Here is a 22,387-nt window from a genome sequence, read left to right as displayed (position 1 = left end):
CCAGGGTGTCCCCAGGCCGCGACGCTAAACCTTAAACCTATTTTGCTATTGACCTACGCTTTACCTCTACTCGGGGTTCGAGCTCTCTGATTGGCCAGGATTTCTCTATTGAATGTCCTTCAAGTTCGCATATCGAAATGGATTTCAACTCAATACATTTGTCAGGGTGGGCAATGTTCAAATGTAAATAATGTACGGGATAGCTACGCGTCAACTTGCCGCCATATCCGTGACTACTACCAGCGGTGTGGGAGAAATATATATAGAGCTCAAACTTCGCTATTTGGTTTCTTTCTATTTCAAATCCTCGACTCCAAACAGAAACTCTTCCCTTTCGTTTGTTGATGCCTCACTACTTGTAACTGTCAACATGCGTATATTTGTCACAGGTTCCACCGGCTTTGTCGGCTCTTCTGTTGTCAAAGAACTTCTCTCAGCAGGACACCAAGTACTTGGCTTGACTCGCAGTGACAAAGGGGTCGAGCTGCTGAAAGCCCAAGGTGTCGAGGTTCTACGTGGAAATATCGAGGACTTGGAACTCCTCAAGAATGGTGCATCTGAATGTGATGCAGTCATTCACCTGGCATTCGCCCACAACATGGCCGACTTTTCTGGCTCTTGCGTCACAGATCGAGCCGCCATCACCGCCATGGGCTCTGCCCTGGCTGCTGCCGGTGGCAACCGCGCCCTGGTCGTTACTTCGGGCACCATGCTGCTGTCGCGCGGCAAGATTGGTAACGAGGCCGATACGCCTGACATGAGTAACCCCGGAGCCTCGGCCTGTGGTCCTTCAGAGTCATTATGTCTCGACTTCGCCAAGCAGGGCGTGCGCGCGAGCGTAGTGCGCCTGCCGCCAACGACGCACGGCCCTGGATCTTCAGGCTTCATGTCGTTGCTTATCCCCGTTGCGATTCAGAAGGGCGTCGCTGCGTACGTCGGCGACGGCCAGAATCGCTGGTGTGCCGGGCACCGCGATGACGCAGCCAAGCTGTACCGGCTTGCTGTGGAAAAGGGCGAGGCTGGATCTGTGTTTCATGCTGTGGCCGAGGAGGGTGTGCCACTGAAGGATATTGCGACTGAGCTTGGCAAAAGTTTGGGTATTCCGGTTGTCAGTATCACACTGGAGATGGCAGAGGACCATTTCGGTGGGTTTAAGGACCTTGCCACAGCGGATAATATAGCTTCGAGTGCCAAGACAAAGGAGCAATTGGGATGGAATCCGACAAGCCCAGGTCTACTGGAAGATATTCCAATTATTGTTAGAGCTTTATTATCTTAAATAACCTACCTAGTATGAGGCTTATAAAAATACAATATTGCATTAATTCCCTAGTAGTAATACAATTTATAGGGTCTGTGTGGTGCAACAATCAAGCACATAGGCACTGTAACGAATAGAATCCCTTATAGTAGTTGGTTCTGTTATAGTAATTGCTGCAATAGTGATTATTTAACCAATATTTTGCCTTGTTTGGCTTAACGGTATAGCGGATTGTTACAGTACCCTGACAGAGCGACTAGTTCAATGCTACTTACGGAGTACTATTGGTACAGTAAAGGCGGAAAGTCGGCCCTACCAAACTTGTATTCCACAGCGGCTGCAAATTTTGCAGCCCATACCCCGTTGGCAGCATGTCGATGACAATTAGGCGCAAGCGTGCGAGGAAAGCGTGCATCCCCTGCCACCAGCGCAAGCGGAAATGCGACGCCAAATACCCTTGCAGTAGGTGCAGCACGTATGAATACAACTGCAAATACGCCGCTGCCGCCGACGATATCACGGGCACCACAGGTCGCGGCGCTCATGCCCCTCCGCCACCCAAGCGTGCCACTCTTGACGGCGGAAGTGATATGGCAACCCGAGTCGCCACATCGAGTTGGTCTCAGCTAGAGCCAGGTCCCGCCTTCGAGTCCGGCACGTCCACGGCCACCGCGGCGCCGGCTGGCATCTTCGACGAGCACAAGTCGAGATACGCCGGTGCGTCGGCGGCCATGGCATTCCCGCACATTTTGGGCGGGGTTCTCGGCTCCGACAGCCCTTCTAAGACGCATACCCTCGCCTACAACTTTGGCATCCGACCTGAGGAGCCTTCTAACACGCACGTCTTGCTGGGGACGCTCATCTCAGAGGACGACCTCGGCTTCTTCTCGGGTGTATACTTCTCGGCGCTGGCACCTATCGGTGACTTACTGGACCCGAAAATCTACGCCCAGCGATGTTGGGACTACTATCATGGCTCCGGCAGCACCATGATCGCCTTTGGTGCTGTGGCTGCTGGTGTGGCCGCTCTTGGGTCGTTCCTGTCCCCAAACAGACACGCGCGGGAATCTGATTTGGTGCAATACGCCAAGGCCATTCTCGACGATCCAGCTTCGATGCGCATGCTAGGCATCGACCATATAATTGCGTGGGGCATGCGAGTCTTTTACCTACGAGCCACGAGCCGACCTAATAGTGCCTGGATTGCATCATGCACTATGATGCACCTGTGTGAAGCGGTAGGGCTGCACGAGGAGGAGAATATTAAGAAGATAGCGTCTGACGCCGGCGCTGCTGTTCTTGGACATGATGCGGACCGGCTGAGGCGAATATTCTGGATCTCGTGGTCCGGACATAATTTGCTGTGCTACGAGTTCGATCGCTCAGCTGTCCGATTTCGAGCCGTGACTTGCCAGGCCATCATCTCGAGATCAGGGTCCGTGGCCGACCAGTTTGTGCAAATAGCCCAGATCATCCCAGCACCCAACTCCCCGTTCCACCTTGAATGCCAGCCTCAATCTCCTCGGGAGGAGCTCTTTGAGCGTCTCAAGGCATTGGGAAATCTCTGGTTCACTCATCCGTTTCTGGTTGTGACCAAGGCAGACCTTGCTTTTTGCTTCTATCGACGCATTTACCAGCTCAAGATGGGTATATCGGAAGACATGGTCAAGCTCATCATTGATAGTGGCAACGCTGCAGTCGATGCGGCTCAGCAGCTGGCTAACCAGGGTCGTCTGTTTTGGAACGTCATCGGCAGTATCTTCCAGTATGCCTGCGTGCTGTTGGCCATGGACACGCCGGAGGCTTCCTCTCACATCGCCGCTGCCTTTGAGGGCTTGGAGAATCTCGTCAAGGTAGCCAACACAGAGCTGACACGTGCGGCATTGTCTATGGCGCGCCATCTACTCAGTCTCTATATAACGAGGAAGCGAAAGGAGCTTGTCAGGCTAGAAAATATCGAGCTGGATTCCATGGCCAACACTGCTGTGCCGGATTTGGATTGGGGGATGGACTGGGAGCAGTTCCTTGTCGAGCCATATCTATCGATGCTCGGTCCCGACGGTCAATTATAGTGGTACTGTGAGCGTTCGACAGTCACTCGAGGGCGGCCTTAGAGGATATGGTGGTGGCCGTAGTTGTAATGGCTTGTATCTGAGGTTCGTGTGGTGTTGAACAGCCAAAAGGCGCGTCGCCATGTGGCCCCTCGCTAAGCGGTGTGTTGGTTTCTCTTTGTAAAGATATTGCCGTGGTTGGTCACGGTGGAGTGAGACGTAAGTGACGACTCGGCTCTATTCATCAGACCAGTGAGCTTTGAGCAGCCAGTAACATCTGGCATCATCGAGAAATGTGCACTGGATTTATGTGTTAATCCTGCAAGATTCAATGGAGCAAAGGTAAATAAATCTGCACTCGGTCTCGGAATTTTAACCTTTCTCCTTTTGGAGACTGCAGAAGACCTCCTCCCTCAGTCCCTATTTTGAATTATGAGCGCGATGTTGTCTCATACGGCTTAGTGAAGTGCGGCAGCGGCGGCTTGTGCGGACTTAGAACGTTGGCGTTCTGGTTGGTGTCTTTGCAGTATCGGACCCCTGTGCGTAGCCGCTGCGGCTGCTGCGGCCGAGAAACGCGGGCTTCTCTAACCTCCTACCACTTCTATGAACATATTCCATCAAAGTTTCTCCGGGCGAATCAAGTTTGAAGCTGTCTGGACTTTTAAATGTGGTTGGATGTTAACAGGCCGAGATGGGGTTAAGCCGATACGGAGCTTGGATTGTATAAAAGGATAGACATTTTCTACTCGAGACGGGGATAATGCTCTACCATCTCGCTTGACAGTAATCGCAATAATAACACACTCTAATAGTGAACTCAACGCCCCGTCAAACGATAGCCAAATGCCTAAATACGCCAATAGTCAGCCTGTCGGCTTCAAAAACGCCATTGAGCGTGTCGCCATTGTCGGGGTAAGTCACCCCGTCAAGGCCACAGCGCACACAAAACTACAACACTAACACATCCAACTTAGGCCGGAGGCACCGTGGGATCTCACATAACCGCTGCCCTCCTTGCAACTGGCAAACACAAAGTCAAGGCCCTCACTCGCAAGGACAGCAGCAACAAACTTCCCGAAGGCGTTCTGGTTGCCCCCATCGACTATGATGATGAGGCTACCATTGTAGCCGCCCTCAAGGGCCAGCAGTTTTTCATCATTACCATGGCTCCTACCGCACCCCGGGAAACCCACAGCAAGCTAGTCCAGGCGGCCGCCAAGGCAGGCGTTCCCTACGTCATGCCCAACGGTTACGGCGGCGACATAGACAACATTAAACTCGGCGAGGAAACGCTGCTGGGGCCTGTTGCAAAGGCTAATAGGGATGAAATTGAGAGGCTCAACATGCAATGGATCACAGTGTGTTGCGGATTTTGGTACGATTATAGCCTGGCGGGTGGCGAGGCGCGTTTTGGATTCGATTTTGACAGGCGTTCCCTCACAATCTACGACGATGGCAACACCAAAAACTCAGTGTCGACCTTGTCGCAGGTTGGGCGAGGCGTGGCTAAGGTTCTGAGCCTCAAGGAGCTTCCTGATGACGAAAATGATAAAAGCCTTACACTTTTTGGATTTCTCGGCAAGGGCGTGTATATCAAGAGCTTTGTAGTCAGACAAAATGACATATTCGAGAGCGTCAAGCGCGTCACGGGAACCACTGACGTCGACTGGGCAATCACTCACGAGACTACCAAGAAGCGATATGAGGATGGCCTAGCGCAAGTTAAAAGTGCTAACATGGCTGGTTTTAGCAAGATGCTATACGCGAGGGCGTTTTACCCGGATGATCCGAATGATATCTCAGCCAAGGCGCAGAATAAGCTGCTCTGCTTACCGAATGAAAGCTTGGATGAGTCTACCAAGGCCGGGATAGATATGGTCAAGGCCCTACAACATCGCGTTGACCGTATGGCAGCCTAAACTGCTTGTCGCCCAATAAGCACTGGCTATATCGACCGCTTTCACGTACAACGGAGTTGATGTTAAAAAAGCACAAGTTCGCCTTCGTCTTTTCAACATCATTTGCAAGCGCCGCCCCAGAAATATGGTGTCGTTGACTTTGATGATCGTGTTGCCGGAGTCAGAAATCCTCCTTGGTAACCCCTTGAAGAAAATCAGATAACCCTAAGCTATCTCGTATAGATATTTTTGGGCAATGTGTCTTTGAAGGGCATTGGACTGTATGTAGGCGAGTCACACTCGGTTATGAATAGAGTAGTTCCTAAATGAATTTGTACTGAAAGAGTGGAAGCTGAATGTGACACCACCATTATTGTCCTCCCCTTTGGTAATTTAGGCTACCTACTCCTCAGGCAGCTGGAGGCAATGCAGGCTAACGACCTCTGAATAATGCAATTCTGATCCAGACCGGTTGGAACTATGAATTGGCAGCAATTTTGAACTGTTGAACTGTGTGCCCTTTAGAGTACTTCTGCATCATCTGGAGCTTTGCTTGCTGGGTTGCCTTCTGGGCTGCAGCCGCCGTTTTAATACTAAAGGCATTCTTTTGTGTGAACCCATTTCTCGGCTAAGTTCAGTCATGATAGCCGGCATTAAGAAGCTAGCAGTTACACCATGTCTGCTCGTTCTATCATAAAGAAAGAGTAGCGTGCTATTCAGTGCTGGAAATAACTGTTGTAGGAGTTATTTCCTGGGTTATAATAATTACAAAGGACCGGTTTGTAATAAATAATTGTTTCTTTTCTGCAATACATTAATTTTATAATAAAGAAAGCTCAAACAATGTATCATTTCTATGTTTTTCTATATGAATTCAAAGATTCTATTGACTGGGTATATCAAGCCCATGTCTAGAGGACGAAATGCATCAAACCATCTGCTTCAATTCTACAGGCCTTTGATCGGCACCAAGCCCATTCCTATCATCCCCATAGCTAGATCGGGACAGCAATTACTGCACCGTTTCCCATTCCTGCTCAAGATCTCCAATATACCAAATAGCAAAGATGACCATGACAGAAACCATAAGCAGAGCATCAAAGACATAGAGGAATGCTTCGTGGGATATCAGGTACCCGCCGTTGCCTTGGAGATATTCGATGACGCGGACAATACTTCGGACAAGTATCAGAGAGCTAGTAGTATAGAGGATATAGATATGGCGTTTCCAACGAATAATTCGAGCCACTGCAGCTGGTGTAGGATTGTTGATAAGTTTATAGTGAAATGTAATTGTTGTAATTATAAAGAAGCCAAAGAAGGCAATCTGCACGAATAGACCGGTAATGATAATTTTTTCGCCAATAATAGAGGTCAAGTGTTCCGGCCGCCTGAACGCCCCCGCCACCAGCTTGCATTATAAACGAGACGATATCGCCGGTAACAAAGATTCTAGTAAGCCAAGAAACTGGTACAATGGATAATTGTTGAGCATTAATAGCGCGAATAAGTCGTGCGAGGATCATGTATATTGAAGCTGCATATAGTGCAGGGGCAACGAGAATCAAGATAGCCTGGATGACGAAGCCGCCGATAGCCATTGTATCATAATGTGACCAAATGCGACCAGCATAACCTAAGCATTGAACTGAGAAATGGGGACAAGGTTAGCATGGCTGATGGGTAATATTTCCCATACGGCGGGAAAAGTCCTTACACAGGCCGCCAACTGTGAATGCAGTGAAGTAAAAAGACTGATGCCGCTTAATAAGAAAGGCATGATAGCCGGTGAGGATAGCGAATACAACGACGGTTACTATCGGGACTTCTAATGATGGCGTGTATCGATAAAGGCGAAAATCATACGCAATAGCTTGGGGAGCTGTGGCGGTAGTATTTTGAGATGCCAGCAGAGCGCCAGGTGACATCGGCATTGGGCTCGAATAGGCGAACGAGAAGGCCGAAATGGAATAAGCAATTGTAATTTTGGTTTCGGTTTTTTGGTTTCAACTCGAAACGAATGAACAAAGTAAAGAAGTGGGCAAAAAGAAGGACTAAAGGCAATGTCAGAATATGCCTGATATACACTCGAGGGACAAACACGTCTATTATACGTCTGACGGCCAGTGGGTCTCAGGCTGAAGAAAGCTCCCTAACCGACTTTGTGTAGAGTTCGGAGACCATGTCCGAGTTCTGAGAGAACTTTTTACTTGCTTGAATTCTACGGATCAGACTTACACGGTGGGGCAAGCCGCAGCCATGGTTGTTGGAGGGGACATTTGAATGGCCAACAATTCGTACGGCTGAGCCACCCAAGTTATGGGAAGATGGGTTGGCTTCCGGAAATACTGGGGTCGATTTTGTACTCGACCCGAGACTCGCGTTTAGTGCGAGGACATGGTTTCCACCACACCCTTGCACTCGGACGCTATTTAGGGGGCATTTTGTTTCTTTGCAGGCACTTGATCCGCCTTATGACTTGGATCTAGTAGGAAGCCTGACCCAACCGAAACTTGACAATCTAAATACTGCTCCCCCAATCAGCACGGCGGTTCACTCCGTCTCTTGAAGGAGGTTTAGGCAGCGCGCGTTTCCCAATGGCCGCGAATATCTTATGGGGGTTGAATCACTCCAAACTTCTCATCTGGACTACGAATGGCAGGGCAACCGAGATGAAGTTCTGAACTTGAGGACAAAAGCTGACAAAGATGAAGTTATTCGGCTCTTGCTGTACATGCCAATGAATCATCTTTGTTGAGTTAGGTGACGCCTTTGGTGATCCTATGGTGCATTAGTAGCTTCACCAGTAGCTTATGTCAGCCAGCAATTAAGTCTATATAGGCAGTTTACCGAGTTGTCAGAGCTCATGTAGAGCCAGTCGCCGTTATCTATCTCGGAAACTTCTAGGAATGTTCTCGCCTGCGGGCCATGTACACTGGCCACAGAGTACATCTCCTTGTCATTGTACAAAAGTAAGTCGAATTGAAGTGTAGGAGCGTCAGACTCGGCTTGCGGCTTGTCCCCTGACTGAGCTCGCCCTTCCTAGACTCAGCACCAGACACCCCTTCGATCTCGCTGACGATATCATTCCAGTCGCTTGCGGTTCAGCTAGCAAGATTTCTCTCATACTACTCAGACGAACCATCATATCATCACACTTCTTTTGCGACGTCAAATGGCTGCGCCAGAAGAAAAGCAATGCGCCGATTTTTATCAGTATTAGAGTGTAAGCCGTACAGAAAATCCTCCAGTTTTCGATGTAAATCTTTAGTCACTCACGGTGGTTTCTTTGTGACTTGCGGTAGATTTCACGTCTTCGCCTTAGTCATGCGTCCAGGCTGCTTTCCTTTGGCCCTAACCTAGCTTCCTTTGTACTTACACCTAGATTCCTAAGACACCGCAGGGATATGACAAGGCAGATAAACTGAATATTGGGTTGATTTTGCCTCGCCCTGAGAAACTTTAGATATAATAATCTCTCTCTTTCCTTTGCCTTGGAGGTGGCTGAGGAAAAGAGTGAATGGACGAGTGAGTGAAGACTCATCCTATATTGGAAGGGGGGGTTTCCATGGAGAGAGATCCTGGGAACCCAACCGGAACCCCATAGGCGTGATCGTGCACTTGACTAACTTGCCCTGGAACTGGGCTCCAGTCTTGTCAGGCACGTCATAAATCCTAGCGGCGAATGCAAAACCTGGTGGCATCTACAAGCTCCGGATTTAATGTCCCGCCGCGATAACTTTCATTATCCACTTCCACTCTTTGTCAAGGTCCATCCCATAAGCTGGCATATAATCATGCATGGTCTGCGACTCCGACTTCCCGTTCCCGGCGTTAGCACTGAAGATGCTGCTCTTTAACATGCCTGGCATGACTTATGAGACATGAATATTGGACATTTTCTGCTTCAATTCGAAGAAAAGTCCTTCCGAAAACGACTGCGCCGCTTGCCTAGTGGGGATATACCCGTCTACATTGGCATCATGGCGAACCATTTTACAGAAGAAAAGTTGGCCACCCGATATTCTTCTTTCGTGACCAGCATTCTAGGCAAACACGAACTACTTAGTATGACGCCGTAGATGTTGATCCTCAGTGTGGCTTCCCATCTGGTGACCTGAATCTCTCAGACATAACCTAGCATCTCGATTCCAGCGTTGTTGACCAGCGGATGAGCATCTCCCATAGCCTCTCTTTCAGTCCCTACACAGAAACATATATTTTTTGTGATAGAGGGACCCCATGATGACCCACAGTCTTCTGCCAGTGGTATAGGGAAACAGAGTCTACATATGTTGAAGTTATACTACCTACAAAGAGGAAGAGTGATGCAGACCATGAGAATAGTTTAAAAAGTAGACGACAGTTACAATAGGCTCTTTTCCCAGCGCCGGTATTCTGTAAGGAGATTGGGCACGTGCCCTTCATCCCACACTTCCTGCTCTTAAGTGCATTTTGGGTCTTGTAAATGAATCATTATAATGTTCATTCCATACGATTCTTTTACCGGTACTTAATTGAGTGATCTGTTTTTATATATCCAACCTCTCGGATAAGAAGGAGACACGCACTTTGTCATTCGTGACTTAACATGTTGGCTGGTCGAGTGAGAGGGAACCGGGGTGATGACTCATTACGGAGAAGAAAATGATGGAAATGTCCCTTCTTTTGGTACACCTAGCCCCCAGCTAGGGATGCCCAACTCGAAGAGTCAATACCCTGCGCAGCCAAAAGATGGGTGTGAAAGCATGTAAATGACAACCTGCGTCCTTGTGTGTTCAGATACGATTAGCCGTGGCTTATCGCGAGAATCTCGAGGGACTGGGGGCTTGTGCGGCTCAACACCATGGTGAAACAGAAGATTGCTATTGGCGCATATTACCGTGACTTCTTTGAAACAGGAAGGCTGGCTTTCCCCTCCTTCTTCCCCACTCTCTGTGGTAATGTCTGATTTGAGCTCGTATGAGTTTAAGCAAACTCGTATAACCTCGCATACACTCCTTGTATTGTTTTCGATTGTTGGAGAAGCATTCGGGGCATTTCCGCACAATACGAGACTTCGCACAGGGCACGAGAACGCTAGTCCCCACACGGACCTTTTTGACAAGGCAGACACAATAGCAGGGTTGGTTCCTTGAAACTTGGAACAAGAAATATTGGTCGAGGCCAGCCAAGGGAGCAATCTCTAAGGCAGAGCTGATCAGCTAAGCAAAACTTAAAGTTTAACAATGCCCAATGATGCGAAGCCAAGCATCTGAACTTAAAATGTGAGGAACGTTGATCCCGTTAACTCTCTGTAACGTATTTAATATTTACTCGCTACGCACTGGTCAAGCAGCCTACCCCAAAGCGTCAATTCATAGCGGAGTAGCTTTGTATTACACTTCCCCACGTCAAGAGCATGTACAAGAAACTGTTGTGGGGTGCATCTTGGCATTGCACAAGAGAGTAGGTGTTCCTTTTAGATACGGGGAAAGAGGTTATTGAACTCGGATGATTTTGTCTAAGGCAATACCTGCTTCCGTATTCTCGGGCCGAAAAGTTTCCCGGAAAAGGCTATCATAGATTGGAAAAGGTTAGTCGAATTTGGAACAGAGAGCTGCTGCACTGATGGCCTTAAAAAGCCTATGATCTCCCTTCAATTGTGGCCTGTGTTCTACCGCATCTAAAGATTCAGCTGAAGTACAGGTGGTTCGTTGCAATTTCAACCTACATTATTCGAGGAGACTGCGCTTGCTTCTTCTTCCAGACCCAATCGCCCGGCTTGGTCTTGGAATTGCAACACTAGGACATTCTAGTGTCATTGAAATATCGCCCAACTCTCAGCATAGATTGTTTATCATCAACGGTTAGAATTTAGTTGTGGTCTTGACCGCGAAACCGAGTGCACCGGTCATTGTCATTCTCGGCCATGGCCGGAGCCTAGAGGGCTTCCCAACCTTTGAGGTCGTGGGCTCTCAAGGCAGCACTTCTGTGCTGGAGCTCACCTACGGCGAGTCAAGAACTGCTATTGATCAATACATGGTGTGTTGAGGTTCTTGTGTTGATTTATGAGATAGGTTCTTTTTGCTTACCAGTCTATGGCAATAGTCCTGTACCACTGGCTACGCAATAGACACGTACCGTATCAACTAGTACAAACATTATCGGGCTCGACTCGGAGCGCCCATGGCAGGGAAAATTTCGATTTATAAGTTATTTGAGGCTTCAGGAACCGATTCCGACCACAAATTCCGCCCTTTGCAGGGCGTGACACCAATAATAAACGATGATATTATTGAACTTGTATCAAGTGCCGTTATCCGTTATGGGGGAACCCAGCCAATCTCTTGTATAGGCCACTGAATCCATGTTTTCTGTTCATCATCCAGATTGGTCCAAACCTTGGAGATAAGAAACTCTCCCCATCCTTGTAGCCACCTATTGCCCTCCATTGTATTAAGTAAGATACAGCTATGAGCAAAAATAACAATAGCCTCCGTCTTCATCTGCCTTAGAAGCGGCATGAATGTTTCAGCAACTTCGAATTGCCAAACAAATGCATCCATAATATCCAACGCCTTTGTATTGGATGCAAGTGAAAAGCTTAGTTGACACCGCAGTTCGTGAATGGCGTGTCTATAGATACTTAACTCATGTTCGTCAGTCACTGACGACGTCACTCTTTCCTGTAGCAGGTCTATGATAGTGGACCTTTCATGCTGGGGTTCGTGAGAGGCGATCCAACGGGCAGTGCTGTGGTTGATAAAGGACGAAAGAATTCCCGACTTGGTGGTTTGTTGGATAAGCATGAGGAGATGCTTGACCCCCGAGAGGAGAAAAATCCAGTCTGGGAAACCAGAATCCCCAATAAGAAATGATGTCTTAGATGACCTGGGAGTCCCTAGTGCTAGATTTGTAGTACGTATTAGCTGTTAGCATCGAAGGAAGGACATATTTGGATCCGAAGTGGGACCAGGAGGATTAGTAGAAGGGAAAGTTAACACACCAAAGTACATAGTTAGGACACTAAAAATCCACAAGTTTTCACAATTCTCTGGCAGAGGATCCTTGAGGAGACGAGTTGCTGCGCTACTGGCAAGATGGTGGTGGTGAATGCCATGTCTCATATATGTCTCTCGGCGCTCTGGTCTAAACTGCGCGAGATGCATGGCTGACACGGCAAGGATAGAGCGCATAACATAGTCGCAATCTATAGCCTTGCGGATTACTGCTGTCTTCCACACAGTACGAAGAGTTGGATCGATGGAGAGAGTACAAAATGTAGTCGAGGTGAAATTGTGGAGCAGTTCCAAATCAATTAGGACAAGAGGGCATTCTGGTTCCAAGGAGGCACCTACAGCACTGGTGGTAGGTGCTTGAAAGTCGCATGTGACGGAGTGCTTGAGACAATTCCGGCACGCTGGCCGTGTCTCATCACACTGTTGATGTTGTTAATGCCAGAGAACACTAGGCAAGTAAACGGGCCTCGGGGTTGAGAAACAAGTTTGTGAGAGAAACCGGTACCTTGATCTTCCTCCTTTTGCAAGTTTTGCATCTAGTTCTCGTTTTGGCATGCGACTTTCTCACACTCGTGCGAGCTGGGGGGAAAATAGTTGTAGTAGTGTGCGTCTCATCTTGTTCGCGTTCCATTTTGAAGTCACGGTGCTCTAAGCGAGTGCGCTCTCGCATAAGTTCGCATTCGAATTTATCGTGGAAAGAAATGAATTGTCTACGTCAAGTTCCGAGAAAGTTGGGCTAACTAGCGAGAAAGATTGTGGGGCATTTGCACGAATTAGGTGTTGGAGTAGCATGGTTCTTCTTGCTGGTACAGACACTCTCAAGAATCTCGGGTAAATACGAAAAAATGCGAATACATGCGAATAATGCGGAACAATTGGGACCAAAGTCACCGTGTGAAAGCTACGACGCCAATGTCTCATCGCTGCCAGTCGGAAGAAGGATCCTTTGGACAAGGAGATTACTACCTCAGTAACATTCTAAGTACTATTAAAAGGGAAATTAATATAAATACCTGTTACTTATTCAGCTGCGATTTATACCATAAATTAATAAACTGCAGCCTGTGCACCAAAGACACGGGGGTGGGGGTTAGATTAATAGAAGTAACAATTAATATAGTTTATAGTATTAAATTAAGGTATATTAAATTAAATTATATACGATAGTAAATGCACCTTTAATATAATGTAGTAAATTGATAACTCCCGCTAGAGATATATTATAATATACCAGTAACATCCCTAGCATCAAGGAGTTGGAGGTATGTTGCTGGGTTGAGCAGTGTTAATAAAAAATAAATAGAAAGCAGGAAAGTTCATTTACCTGCAGCCTTCCAGCGATGACTATTTACTCTCAGGCTCTGCTTGATATCGTGGATTGCATTTTTGGCGTCCTCCGAGCCTGACTTTTGCAAAATTTGAGAATAGACAATGGCAGAGCGATAGAGCGCATCGTGGCAGAAAGGAGATATGTCATCATTTCCACTCAGCCCTGTTCGAAGAATGTAACGTGAGAGGCTTAGCATATCTGCCGCTGTAATTCTTTGAACTTCTACTACTATATCCGTCTCTAGAAGGGAGTTGTGCCGATCAATCCAAGCCATCTCTTGGTTAAGAATGAGTCGTGCGCTATAAACATTAATGCTTGACCAAACGAACTGGATGTTTTTGATTCAATACCTATGGCATATCGTCGTAGGACAGCACACTTTTATACCTCGTTTCACGCTCTCCTGTAGTGTAACCTTTGTTAAGGCGGCAATAGTATTATCGAGTATTCGTGCTTCATGTTCTAGGATACGATGTCCACTTTCTTGAGGACCAGTATATCTTAGTACCTTTCCCAACAAATACGCTGCTTGAACTGTTAGGCAGAAGCGACCCATAGCCTCTGTTGGAGGGGAGGACATGACAAGTGGAGGGTTGGGAGGCGGATACTACGTCAATGTTAGTAAATTCGCGAGCCGCGAGAAATTTATGGCAAAAGATTGGTCTTCAAGATCGCATACCCCCATTTGCCAAAGCTTGTCATCCATCGGAAGTACGCTCGTATTTCTGGGCTCTTCGATCAACAGAGCTCGTTCCGGGCAGCCGACGTTCAAGTATCTACATCAACGTTAGCACACATATACTTGAAAATCTTCCACCGCCTTGAATACCATACCGATCTAGAAGAATAATAGTCCACCATGTCCTCCTCTCCTCCTCCGAGCCATCTAGTTTAGATGAGTAGAGGGAATCGATTGTTCGGTCGATGCCGAGTGCAATGCCATATCTGGCGCAGTAACCGACTGTTAAGTAGGCTGAAGGATAAATAGCTTGCCCGAGTTCATATATCGCAACGAGAACAAGTGCTTGTAGCGTTCTAAATGTCAAGCTGCCACTCAATTCTACCTCCAGAAATGATCTCTTGAGGCTGCAATACATAGTAGAACTCGCATTGGCATCGGGCTCTGTTGTGATGAGCTTTATAGCAGCTATGAGAAGTACATTTTCACAGCGCCGTCCACTGAGAGGATTTAAAATCCTTTCCATGAAATTCCTTCTACATATAAACGGTGCCCATGGGTAATTGTAACGAAAGAACGCCTCGGTGAATTTTCTCACAGTGGCCACATCCTCGACGAGGGACAGCAAGTCAGGGCTGATGGGAAGGTTTGCATCCGGCAAACTGCCTACAGATCGCCAGAACAATGCTGAGTCGGTGAAATATACGGCGGGGAACCCATTTTGGTCCCGCTGGACTTTGGTGGGGGTGGTCGACAGCGCCCCACTCAAAGATTCGGGTGAGGTTCCAAGAACCAGGCTGTTCCTCGTGTTCTTATACACGCAGACACGATCATATCTGGCCGGTGAAATTAGTGTGCCATATTAGCAACTCTGCGTGACGGAGCCACACACCGCTGACAGAGGGAACACTGGGGTTGGCGCCTATCGCATTTTTTCTTCTGGTGTCGACATGTAGAGCAGGAGTAGCGCGACAGTCGGCTAGACTGGGTAAGTTTGTCATCTATTATCACCATTATTCAGGTGCCCTACCGACCTCTCGTCTCAGGCAATCTCAAAATGCATGGATAAAGGATGGACGGGCCGCATGTAGAAAGTTTATCACGTCCACGGCTTGAGTCGAGCGGACATTTAAGGCGGAGCGGACAAACAGTCGGGGGTCGCTTAGTAACCACCGACCGCTAATGCGAAGTCCGATAACTATGACGCAGCGGGCTGCTTCTCGAGATTATTCAGTGGCGAGTCATATCGCTGCCTTCTGTCTTAACCGAGGTTCTCGACACAAAGAGTCCGCATTCGGTGGTATTAGCTACTGTATTGTATGGTAAGGTACTACCCCTAGGGTATCAAATGTAAGACAGAAAGAGATGAATGATTACAGATTAGGTTGATCCCATCTCTCTCTTCCCCATGACATCAAAGAGCATCGGGCATGGGATCACTTAGCGTAGACGTCCTCACGTGCTACTGTACTGAAGCTACCTGGGATCCGTCTGCAGCTATTCAAATGCATGATCACCAATTTCCACATATTCCCTTACAATCGTGGCATATAACGAAGTGGGAACAACACTACATAGACCGAGTTTACTCACTAAGACTAGGTGCCGCAAGAAACTTCACTAGACTAGCAACCATAATAAACTTCAAGCTCCTCAAAAAATGAGGTGTAGAGAATAGAGTGAGAAAGTGAGACAAATAAACTCGACTACTCTCGTCTCCTAGTACTACCGAAAAAAATAATACTATACTGCAATGCGAACGATCTGTGCTCAATGATACGTTAAAATCCGGCGTATTAGGCTGCTGCAAACGCTTGGGCTAGAGTACCTGCAGCAATCCACATCCAGCAGTGTGTAGCAGAGTCCCGGTCGGCATTGGTCGGACTTTCATCCGACTCCCAGCTCCCGCTACTCGCGCTGTAATCTGGGGAATCCTGGGGAATCAGCCATTTCCAAAAGATGCAAACAATAGAGTATTACAAACCAGAAAACTATGACGACATGTAATGGCGTCTTCTATACTCAAAGGAATATTATCGAGGGGAGGCTATAGAGAGCAAATTTGCTATATATATACCGGTCGTCTTGTTCTTTAAGTCTGTTCTGCTTCAGTTTCTTCAGCATCATCTTCAATCAACAAGCATTTCCAATCAGCAATAACAGACTTTCCGCACTTACAATATTACTAGCAATGGCACTATTCACAACCATCAGGACTCCCACTGTAACATATGAGCAGCCCCTTGGACTGTGAGTATCAAGATTTTCCAATTACACTCACTTCGATCACATCTTCTAACTTCTGTTGACAGCTTCATCAACAATGAGTTCGTGAAGGGGGCCGAAGGCAAAACAATTGAAACTTACAACCCTACGGATGAGAAACTCATTACCTCTGTCCACGAAGCCACCGAAGTGGATGTTGATGTTGCTGTTGCCGCAGCACGCAAGGCTCTCCAAACCACATGGCATCAAATCACCCCATCCGAGCGCGGACATCTGCTCATGAAGTTGGCGGATCTTTTCGATCGTGATTTCGAAACTCTTGCGGCTATTGAATCACTTGACAACGGCAAGGCATTGAGCCTAGCGAGGATAGATGTTGCCGGCGCTGCTGGTTGCCTGCGATACTATGGTGGCTGGGCAGACAAGATCCACGGTCAAACAATCGAAACGGATCCTAACTCTCTCAACTACACTCGTCATGAGCCCATTGGTGTCTGCGGTCAGATCATCCCATGGAACTTCCCTCTTCTTATGTGGGCTTGGAAGATCGGCCCTGCTGTTGCGGCTGGTAACACTGTCGTTCTCAAGACTGCTGAACAAACTCCTCTTTCTGGTCTCTACGCCTCCGCATTAGCAAAGGAGGCCGGTTTTCCTGCTGGTGTAATCAACACCATCTCCGGCTACGGTCGTGTTGCCGGATCCGCGATCTCCAGCCACATGGACATTGACAAAGTCGCCTTCACTGGCTCTACCCCTGTCGGACGAACTATCCTCCAAGCTGCAGCAAAAAGCAACCTCAAGAAGGTGACTTTGGAACTCGGTGGCAAATCACCAAACATTATCTTCAACGATGCCGACCTAGACAATGCCATTAAATGGGCAAACTTCGGTATCTACTATACCAGCGGACAGATCTGTTGTGCAGGCTCTCGTATCCTCGTGCAGGAAGGTATCTATGACGAATTTGTTAAGCGATTCAAGGAGCGTGCGCTAAAGAACAAACTTGGTAATCCTTTTGACGAGCAGACTTTTCAAGGTCCTCAGGTCTCACAGCTACAATTCGACCGGATTATGGGATATATTGAGGCTGGTAAGCAGGCTGGTGCGACTCTCGCTTTGGGTGGTGGACGATACGGTGACAAAGGCTTCTTCATTGAACCGACTGTCTTCACCGACGTGACACCCGAAATGAAGATCGCTCAGGAGGAGATTTTTGGTCCTGTTGCAGCCATCCAGAAGTTTAAGGATGAAGAAGAGGCCATTAGTATTGGAAACAACAGCAACTATGGTAAGTATAATCTACTGCTTACCACTTATCCGGGGCACTGTATCCTAACATGGAAACACAGGTCTTGCCGCTGCTATCCATACTAGCAATGTCAACACTGCTATCCGCGTCTCAAACGCTCTACAGGCCGGGTATATTTAATAACATTCTTCGTTGCATTGAACGTAACTAACGTAATTTATAGCACCGTCTGGATCAACCAGTACAATATGCTGTCCTACCAGACTCCATTTGGTGGATACAAGGAGTCAGGTATTGGTCGTGAGCTCGGTTCCTACGCCCTTGAGAATTATACCCAGATCAAGTCTGTGCGGTATTCATTAGTTGATGCTCCATTTTCTTGAACATGTTCAAATGGGTTGTTATGCACGGAATATTGTAAGATGGGTAGTTGGCATTACCTAGATTGTAATGTTGTAATTTTCATATAGTCATGAATTAATAATTCTGTTCGAGTTGTTGTTTAAAAGTGAAAGTCAAGGTGAAATTTAATAGTTGATATGAACACTCTTCTAACAGTTATTCTTCCTAGACATTAGTTAAATTGCACATAGTGACGTAATTAAATGATGGAACAATCCTAATACTCGATCCTTAAATTAATAGAATATTAATATCGATCTCGCGATGACCATTCTTGGCATTGAGAAACTCATCTACAAATTTATTGAATCGGTTTCGTACAGTGTATCTACTTTTAGAGGATACTTTTGTTCTCGACGGTAATGGTCGCGGAATGTAGCTGTAGATGTGGCAATCGGGTGAATTCGCCCAGGCCAAAGAGCCAGTGGAGCTTTGCCACCTTGATGTATCATCCACCATTTACAACCGCAAATTGATTGTAGTTTCAATTGTAGATATATCAACACTAAGTCCTAATCATAATTTATAATTAACCCTCGTCCTGAGACTTTTCTCTTGAATGTTCAATGGCAGAAGTCACAGACACAATACCACCATCCATAACCTTTTTACAATTCTTCTTTTTGTCATTCTACTGGAACTAAAAAATGGATTGCTATGGATGTAGCTAAGGAGACGAGAACAAAGTAAGATATAATTTCGGACCCATTCTACTATTGGGAGCTTCAGAGGCTAGAAAAGCGGAATTAAGCTAATGCACAGCTTCGGTATAATTCCCAAATACAATCAAGGGTTATGTAAGCCCTTAAATAACAAAGGATAAGTTTAATTTAGCTCCAGGTATTTATTGATAAATACTTATTCTGACTGCGACTTGTATAGCCTATAGGACTAGGTATACTTTCTTGAAAGTTCACGCCGCCTTATTACCTCCGTAGACAAGTTTAACTTGGCTAAATCGAAACTTCCGATGAAATTGCAATCCATAGGCTGTACTAGCTGTCACCAGGTCAGGGTTGCTTGCGATGCACGAAAGACACCAACTGGTCAATGTTGTCGTGCAGATTAAAGCAGCTGGACTATCAATTTGATGCCAACTTCAAGCGCGTGTCGACAAGGAGGTTGGTCAATACGCTGGTCTCTAGCCTTTGTACCGCCATTCTCACCAAACAGAATTACAGAAGAAGTTGACCAAGAGTTGCACGCTATGCGCTCTGGCGAAGATGCTGCTTATAAAAAGCCATTTGTTGTGAAAACAATCCTATCTTCTCATATTATATGGCATGGGTACTCTTAACCTTGATGCTCAGACTACCATTGAACTATTCCAATAGTATATATTTCCAACCCTCTATTATTATATTTGTTAACTAAACTCCCAGCTTCGGCTTACACTATTACCCCCACGCCATATTTTGGCAACCAATTACCCAACTTTATGATCTGCTTCGTCAGTCACGCTGCTTTTTTGGACCATTGTGCTTGTCGCCAGTCAAGAGCATGATCGCTTTACGGTCATTTACCGCGAAGTATCTGCTGGTCATGAGGAACTCCTCTCACCCATACTAGGGTAAGCGAATTGAAACGATTCCTGCTTTACTCCTTCTTTGTCTGGCCACTCCCTCAATCTCGATATTATTACAATCCAGCTTTGAACCATGTAGGCCTTACTGTCCATGAAGCAATTCAACTACAATGCTATAGCTCCATGCCTTCTGATAGACACCAAAATATGTGGCCCGGTTTCGGCCTCGTGCCTGAGTGTGAAGTGGATGAGATAGACTAGGCTTGGACATGGCTAGGCTGCTTCCGAGTGGGAGCTTCGTGAGTACTTGTGGAGATGTACATGCAAGATGGACAAACACTAACAGCTCTTGCAGAATTGCTACAATTTCCGGCATTCCGTCGAAGTCCATTGATGAAGTTCTCAATCACAACCCTCAAGATTATGATCTCCGCGATTGACAACTCTATAAATAGGCGTAAATATACGAGTATTATATTATGGTGCCTTTTAGCCTTAATTATGCCCAGGAAAATTGTAGCGCACTTTGTTCAAATAATGATGTTCGCTCTAACTGAAATGCTCTCCCATGCTATACTTTATCCTCTGTAGTATTCTTGCCTTTTACCGAATAAAAAGGAATACCAAGGCAACCAATCGCTGTTACTGAAGACATAGCAGTTGCCACTAAAAGTGTCTGGGTGATAGAGAGGTTATAAGCTGGAAGTATCTCGTTTAACTCCTTCTTAGTAAAGCCAAGCTTTAGAGTTAATACTCCAACTTTTTGAACGAGCTTTGGATCAATATTAGGCGCCGCTTTGTGTAGGTTGTACATTAATTGGTTCGTGAAAATGTTTTGCGCAGAAGAAATGGCTACAATCCCCCCCAAATTTTGTATAAAACTGACTAGCACTAGGGCAATCGGAAGGTCCTTTCCTGAGAAATTTGTCTGAGTAGCGATGATAGGCTGCTGAAAACCGAACCCAATGCCGAGGGCAAAGATAATTTGGTATATTACCCATAACGCCATTGGTGTGTCGACACGGAACGTTGTCAGCATGCCTGCGCCAAGCGCCATCAATATGGATCCAAGACACATGGTTGGAGTATAATACCCGATGATACTTGTGATACTCCCTGACGTGAGGATAGAAAACACTAGAGACAATACCAGCGGAAGGCCGCGAACGCCGCTGCTGAATGGCGAGGCTCCTTTCACTGCCTGAAACCAAATTGGGAGCTGTTTATTAGTTAGCAGCATGATACATATCACAATTCAGTCAAACTTACATAATAGACCGCTACATATAACGCCCCAGAAGTGTTAAAGGAGTAAAATGCTCCAAAGAGAACAGTCCTAGTGAGAAGTATTTTAGGAGGGACAGTGGCCTCCTCGCCTTTCCGGTATTGGTGAACCCCGAAAGCAAAGAGGAAGCAGCCGGAGATGATAAATAGCACAAAGACCCTCCAGCTGCTCCAAGCATAGTACGTTCCACCCCACTGAAGTGCCAAGATCAGGCACGCAATGGCTGGTATAAATAGCGCGAGGCTTGGTAAGTCGAGGCGGCGAATTTTCTCCTTCAGAGTCATTGTTGATTGTTCGGAGCTTTCTTCATTGCCCAAAAATAGTATTGTAATGACAATAGTTATGCCTGCAAGTGGCAGAAGAATCCAGAAGCACCACCTCCATCCTAGAGTCTCTGCTATCGCGCCGCCAAGTAATGGTCCAATCGAGATGGCCACGCATTCAATCGCCCCAATAATGCTAGAGTAGACTGGTCGCATTCGGACTGGCACACACCGGGATATGATAATGTTGGTACCGGCTAATATTCCCGCGCTACCCAGGCCCGAGATGGCGCGACCCACGATGAATGAACTACTATTCGGCGCAACGGCGCATATAAGGCTCCCAACGGCGAAAGTGAAAACAACCGTAGAGAAGACAATTTTAGCTGGGTGAAAAAGATATAATTTTCCGTAAAAGAGTTGTGAAGATGCCGAAGCGAGTAAGAAGGCAGCACCATACCAGCCAACGTCGTTGAGCGAGTGGAATCTGTCGGTCACAATTGGGATAATAGTCGTCACGCAATTAGCATCCTGTTTCAATTTTAGCAAAACCGAGATTTGACAGCATAGCTTGGCATGCTCCGCATACATAGCCGCACACTATAGTTGCTAGTATTATTGAGAGGAGGTTGAGAAATAACGGTACGCCACGAGGATACTTTGAGCTCTCTTCGGTTGGAGCATTTTCGGGGGATCGTTGTTTAGCTTCTGTCGTGTCTTGCTTTGGGCATTCCATAATTACAGCTAAATAAAGAAACAAATATGTCTTTGTGCATTCAATGAGTACAGCCATATAACGAAGTAAATACTATCCAAGGTCGTCCAATATATACAAATTATCGTAGCCTTCACAGACACTTACACAAACTCGCGTTGGTGGAGGCACGGACCAAATTGACCAATCGGACCTCTATTCCGATCGGAGCTCGGAGTGACAAGGGTACGTTCTAGGACGGGCATGAGTGCCGCCGCTTGTGGACAGTTGCTTCGCCTAGTAAACGACGATGAATAAGAACTTCGGCCTTGTTACCTTTATGCGTCCGTTAGTTCAGTGCCGAAAGGCTGTTGGCAACGACATGCCTAGCGGAAATCGAGATGCTCCGACCCGCGATGGTATCCTTTAATTCGAAATGAATGAACCATGGTTTCTGCTTCTTGCGTAATTAGAAGGCACAGTCTCTTGTTTTAGATTCCCCCACAAAGAATGTGTGACAAAC

The 22,387-nt window shown here is 46.8% G+C and overlaps 8 protein-coding genes across 11 annotated transcripts; 4 read left to right on the top strand and 4 right to left on the bottom strand.

Annotated features, from left to right (window-relative positions):
• The first annotated feature begins 249 nt into the window (after positions 1-249).
• TrAFT101_009455 (uncharacterized protein) lies at positions 250-1,294 on the top strand. Its single transcript, XM_024902926.2, has one exon. The coding sequence runs from the start codon at positions 371-373 to the stop codon at positions 1,277-1,279; it is 909 nt and encodes a 302-aa protein (XP_024754517.1). The 5' UTR covers positions 250-370; the 3' UTR covers positions 1,280-1,294.
• Positions 1,295-1,632: 338 nt separating this feature from the next.
• Positions 1,633-3,333, top strand: TrAFT101_009454 (uncharacterized protein; the record flags this gene model as incomplete). The annotated part of the gene is made up of 1 exon (XM_024901562.2): positions 1,633-3,333. The coding sequence occupies one exon, from the start codon at positions 1,633-1,635 to the stop codon at positions 3,331-3,333; it is 1,701 nt and encodes a 566-aa protein (XP_024754516.2).
• Positions 3,334-4,155: 822 nt separating this feature from the next.
• On the top strand, positions 4,156-5,231 carry TrAFT101_009453 (uncharacterized protein; the record flags this gene model as incomplete). The annotated part of the gene is made up of 2 exons (XM_024904735.1): positions 4,156-4,224; positions 4,287-5,231. The coding sequence occupies 2 exons, from the start codon at positions 4,156-4,158 to the stop codon at positions 5,229-5,231; spliced, it is 1,014 nt and encodes a 337-aa protein (XP_024754515.1).
• Positions 5,232-6,222: 991 nt separating this feature from the next.
• TrAFT101_009452 (uncharacterized protein) lies at positions 6,223-7,138 on the bottom strand (the record flags this gene model as incomplete). Its single annotated transcript, XM_024905675.2, has 3 exons — positions 6,223-6,621; positions 6,686-6,846; positions 6,928-7,138. The coding sequence occupies 3 exons, from the start codon at positions 7,136-7,138 to the stop codon at positions 6,223-6,225; spliced, it is 771 nt and encodes a 256-aa protein (XP_024754514.1).
• Positions 7,139-11,385: 4,247 nt separating this feature from the next.
• On the bottom strand, positions 11,386-12,889 carry TrAFT101_009451 (uncharacterized protein). Its single transcript, XM_024901561.2, has 3 exons — positions 12,717-12,889; positions 12,199-12,631; positions 11,386-12,099 (listed from the first exon to the last, which is right to left on the bottom strand). Exons 1-3 carry the CDS (start codon positions 12,879-12,881, stop codon positions 11,516-11,518), a joined length of 1,182 nt encoding a protein of 393 aa, XP_024754512.2. The 5' UTR covers positions 12,882-12,889; the 3' UTR covers positions 11,386-11,515.
• A 473-nt stretch (positions 12,890-13,362) lies between these two features.
• TrAFT101_009450 (uncharacterized protein) lies at positions 13,363-15,296 on the bottom strand. 4 transcript variants are annotated; one of them, XM_066128651.1, is made up of 7 exons: positions 15,255-15,296; positions 15,113-15,199; positions 14,376-15,056; positions 14,221-14,317; positions 13,892-14,148; positions 13,536-13,840; positions 13,363-13,481 (listed from the first exon to the last, which is right to left on the bottom strand). In XM_066128651.1, exons 3-7 carry the CDS (start codon positions 14,744-14,746, stop codon positions 13,432-13,434), a joined length of 1,080 nt encoding a protein of 359 aa, XP_065984773.1. In that variant the 5' UTR covers positions 14,747-15,056; positions 15,113-15,199; positions 15,255-15,296; the 3' UTR covers positions 13,363-13,431. The 4 variants fall into 4 exon arrangements, with proteins under 4 accessions (XP_065984773.1, XP_065984771.1, XP_065984774.1 ...); XM_066128652.1 differs by having other exon boundaries at positions 15,113-15,296; XM_066128653.1 differs by having other exon boundaries at positions 13,363-13,840.
• Positions 15,297-16,411: 1,115 nt separating this feature from the next.
• Positions 16,412-18,078, top strand: TrAFT101_009449 (uncharacterized protein; the record flags this gene model as incomplete). The annotated part of the gene is made up of 4 exons (XM_024905674.2): positions 16,412-16,470; positions 16,533-17,734; positions 17,796-17,865; positions 17,919-18,078. The coding sequence occupies 4 exons, from the start codon at positions 16,412-16,414 to the stop codon at positions 18,076-18,078; spliced, it is 1,491 nt and encodes a 496-aa protein (XP_024754510.1).
• Positions 18,079-20,193: 2,115 nt separating this feature from the next.
• On the bottom strand, positions 20,194-21,906 carry TrAFT101_009448 (uncharacterized protein; the record flags this gene model as incomplete). The annotated part of the gene is made up of 3 exons (XM_024910434.1): positions 20,194-20,841; positions 20,892-21,701; positions 21,760-21,906. The coding sequence occupies 3 exons, from the start codon at positions 21,904-21,906 to the stop codon at positions 20,194-20,196; spliced, it is 1,605 nt and encodes a 534-aa protein (XP_024754509.1).
• Positions 21,907-22,387: the final 481 nt, after the last annotated feature.

The sequence above is a fragment of the Trichoderma asperellum genome, chromosome 5 (assembly GCF_020647865.1).
Source record: "Trichoderma asperellum chromosome 5, complete sequence".
In the NCBI taxonomy this organism is placed as follows: domain Eukaryota; kingdom Fungi; phylum Ascomycota; class Sordariomycetes; order Hypocreales; family Hypocreaceae; genus Trichoderma; species Trichoderma asperellum.
This window is presented reverse-complemented; position numbering and strand designations above follow the sequence as displayed.

Bases quoted from the DNA above. Each gene is read 5' to 3' on its own strand.
- TrAFT101_009451 (XM_024901561.2), bottom strand. From the start codon at position 12,881: ATGCGAGAGCGCACTCGCTTAGAGCACCGTGACTTCAAAATGGAACGC. The intron at 12,632-12,716 runs GTACCGGTTTCT...CAACATCAACAG, and splicing joins GCAAAAGGAGGAAGATCAAG to TGTGATGAGACACGGCCAGC. The intron at 12,100-12,198 runs GTGTGTTAACTT...CTACAAATCTAG, and splicing joins TGTCCTAACTATGTACTTTG to CACTAGGGACTCCCAGGTCA.
- TrAFT101_009450 (XM_066128652.1), bottom strand. From the start codon at position 15,234: ATGGTGATAATAGATGACAAACTTACCCAGTCTAGCCGACTGTCGCGC. The intron at 15,057-15,112 runs GTGTGTGGCTCC...TTCACCGGCCAG, and splicing joins CAGTGTTCCCTCTGTCAGCG to ATATGATCGTGTCTGCGTGT. The intron at 14,318-14,375 runs GTATGGTATTCA...ACGTTGATGTAG, and splicing joins ACTATTATTCTTCTAGATCG to ATACTTGAACGTCGGCTGCC.
- TrAFT101_009455 (XM_024902926.2), top strand. From the start codon at position 371: ATGCGTATATTTGTCACAGGTTCCACCGGCTTTGTCGGCTCTTCTGTT.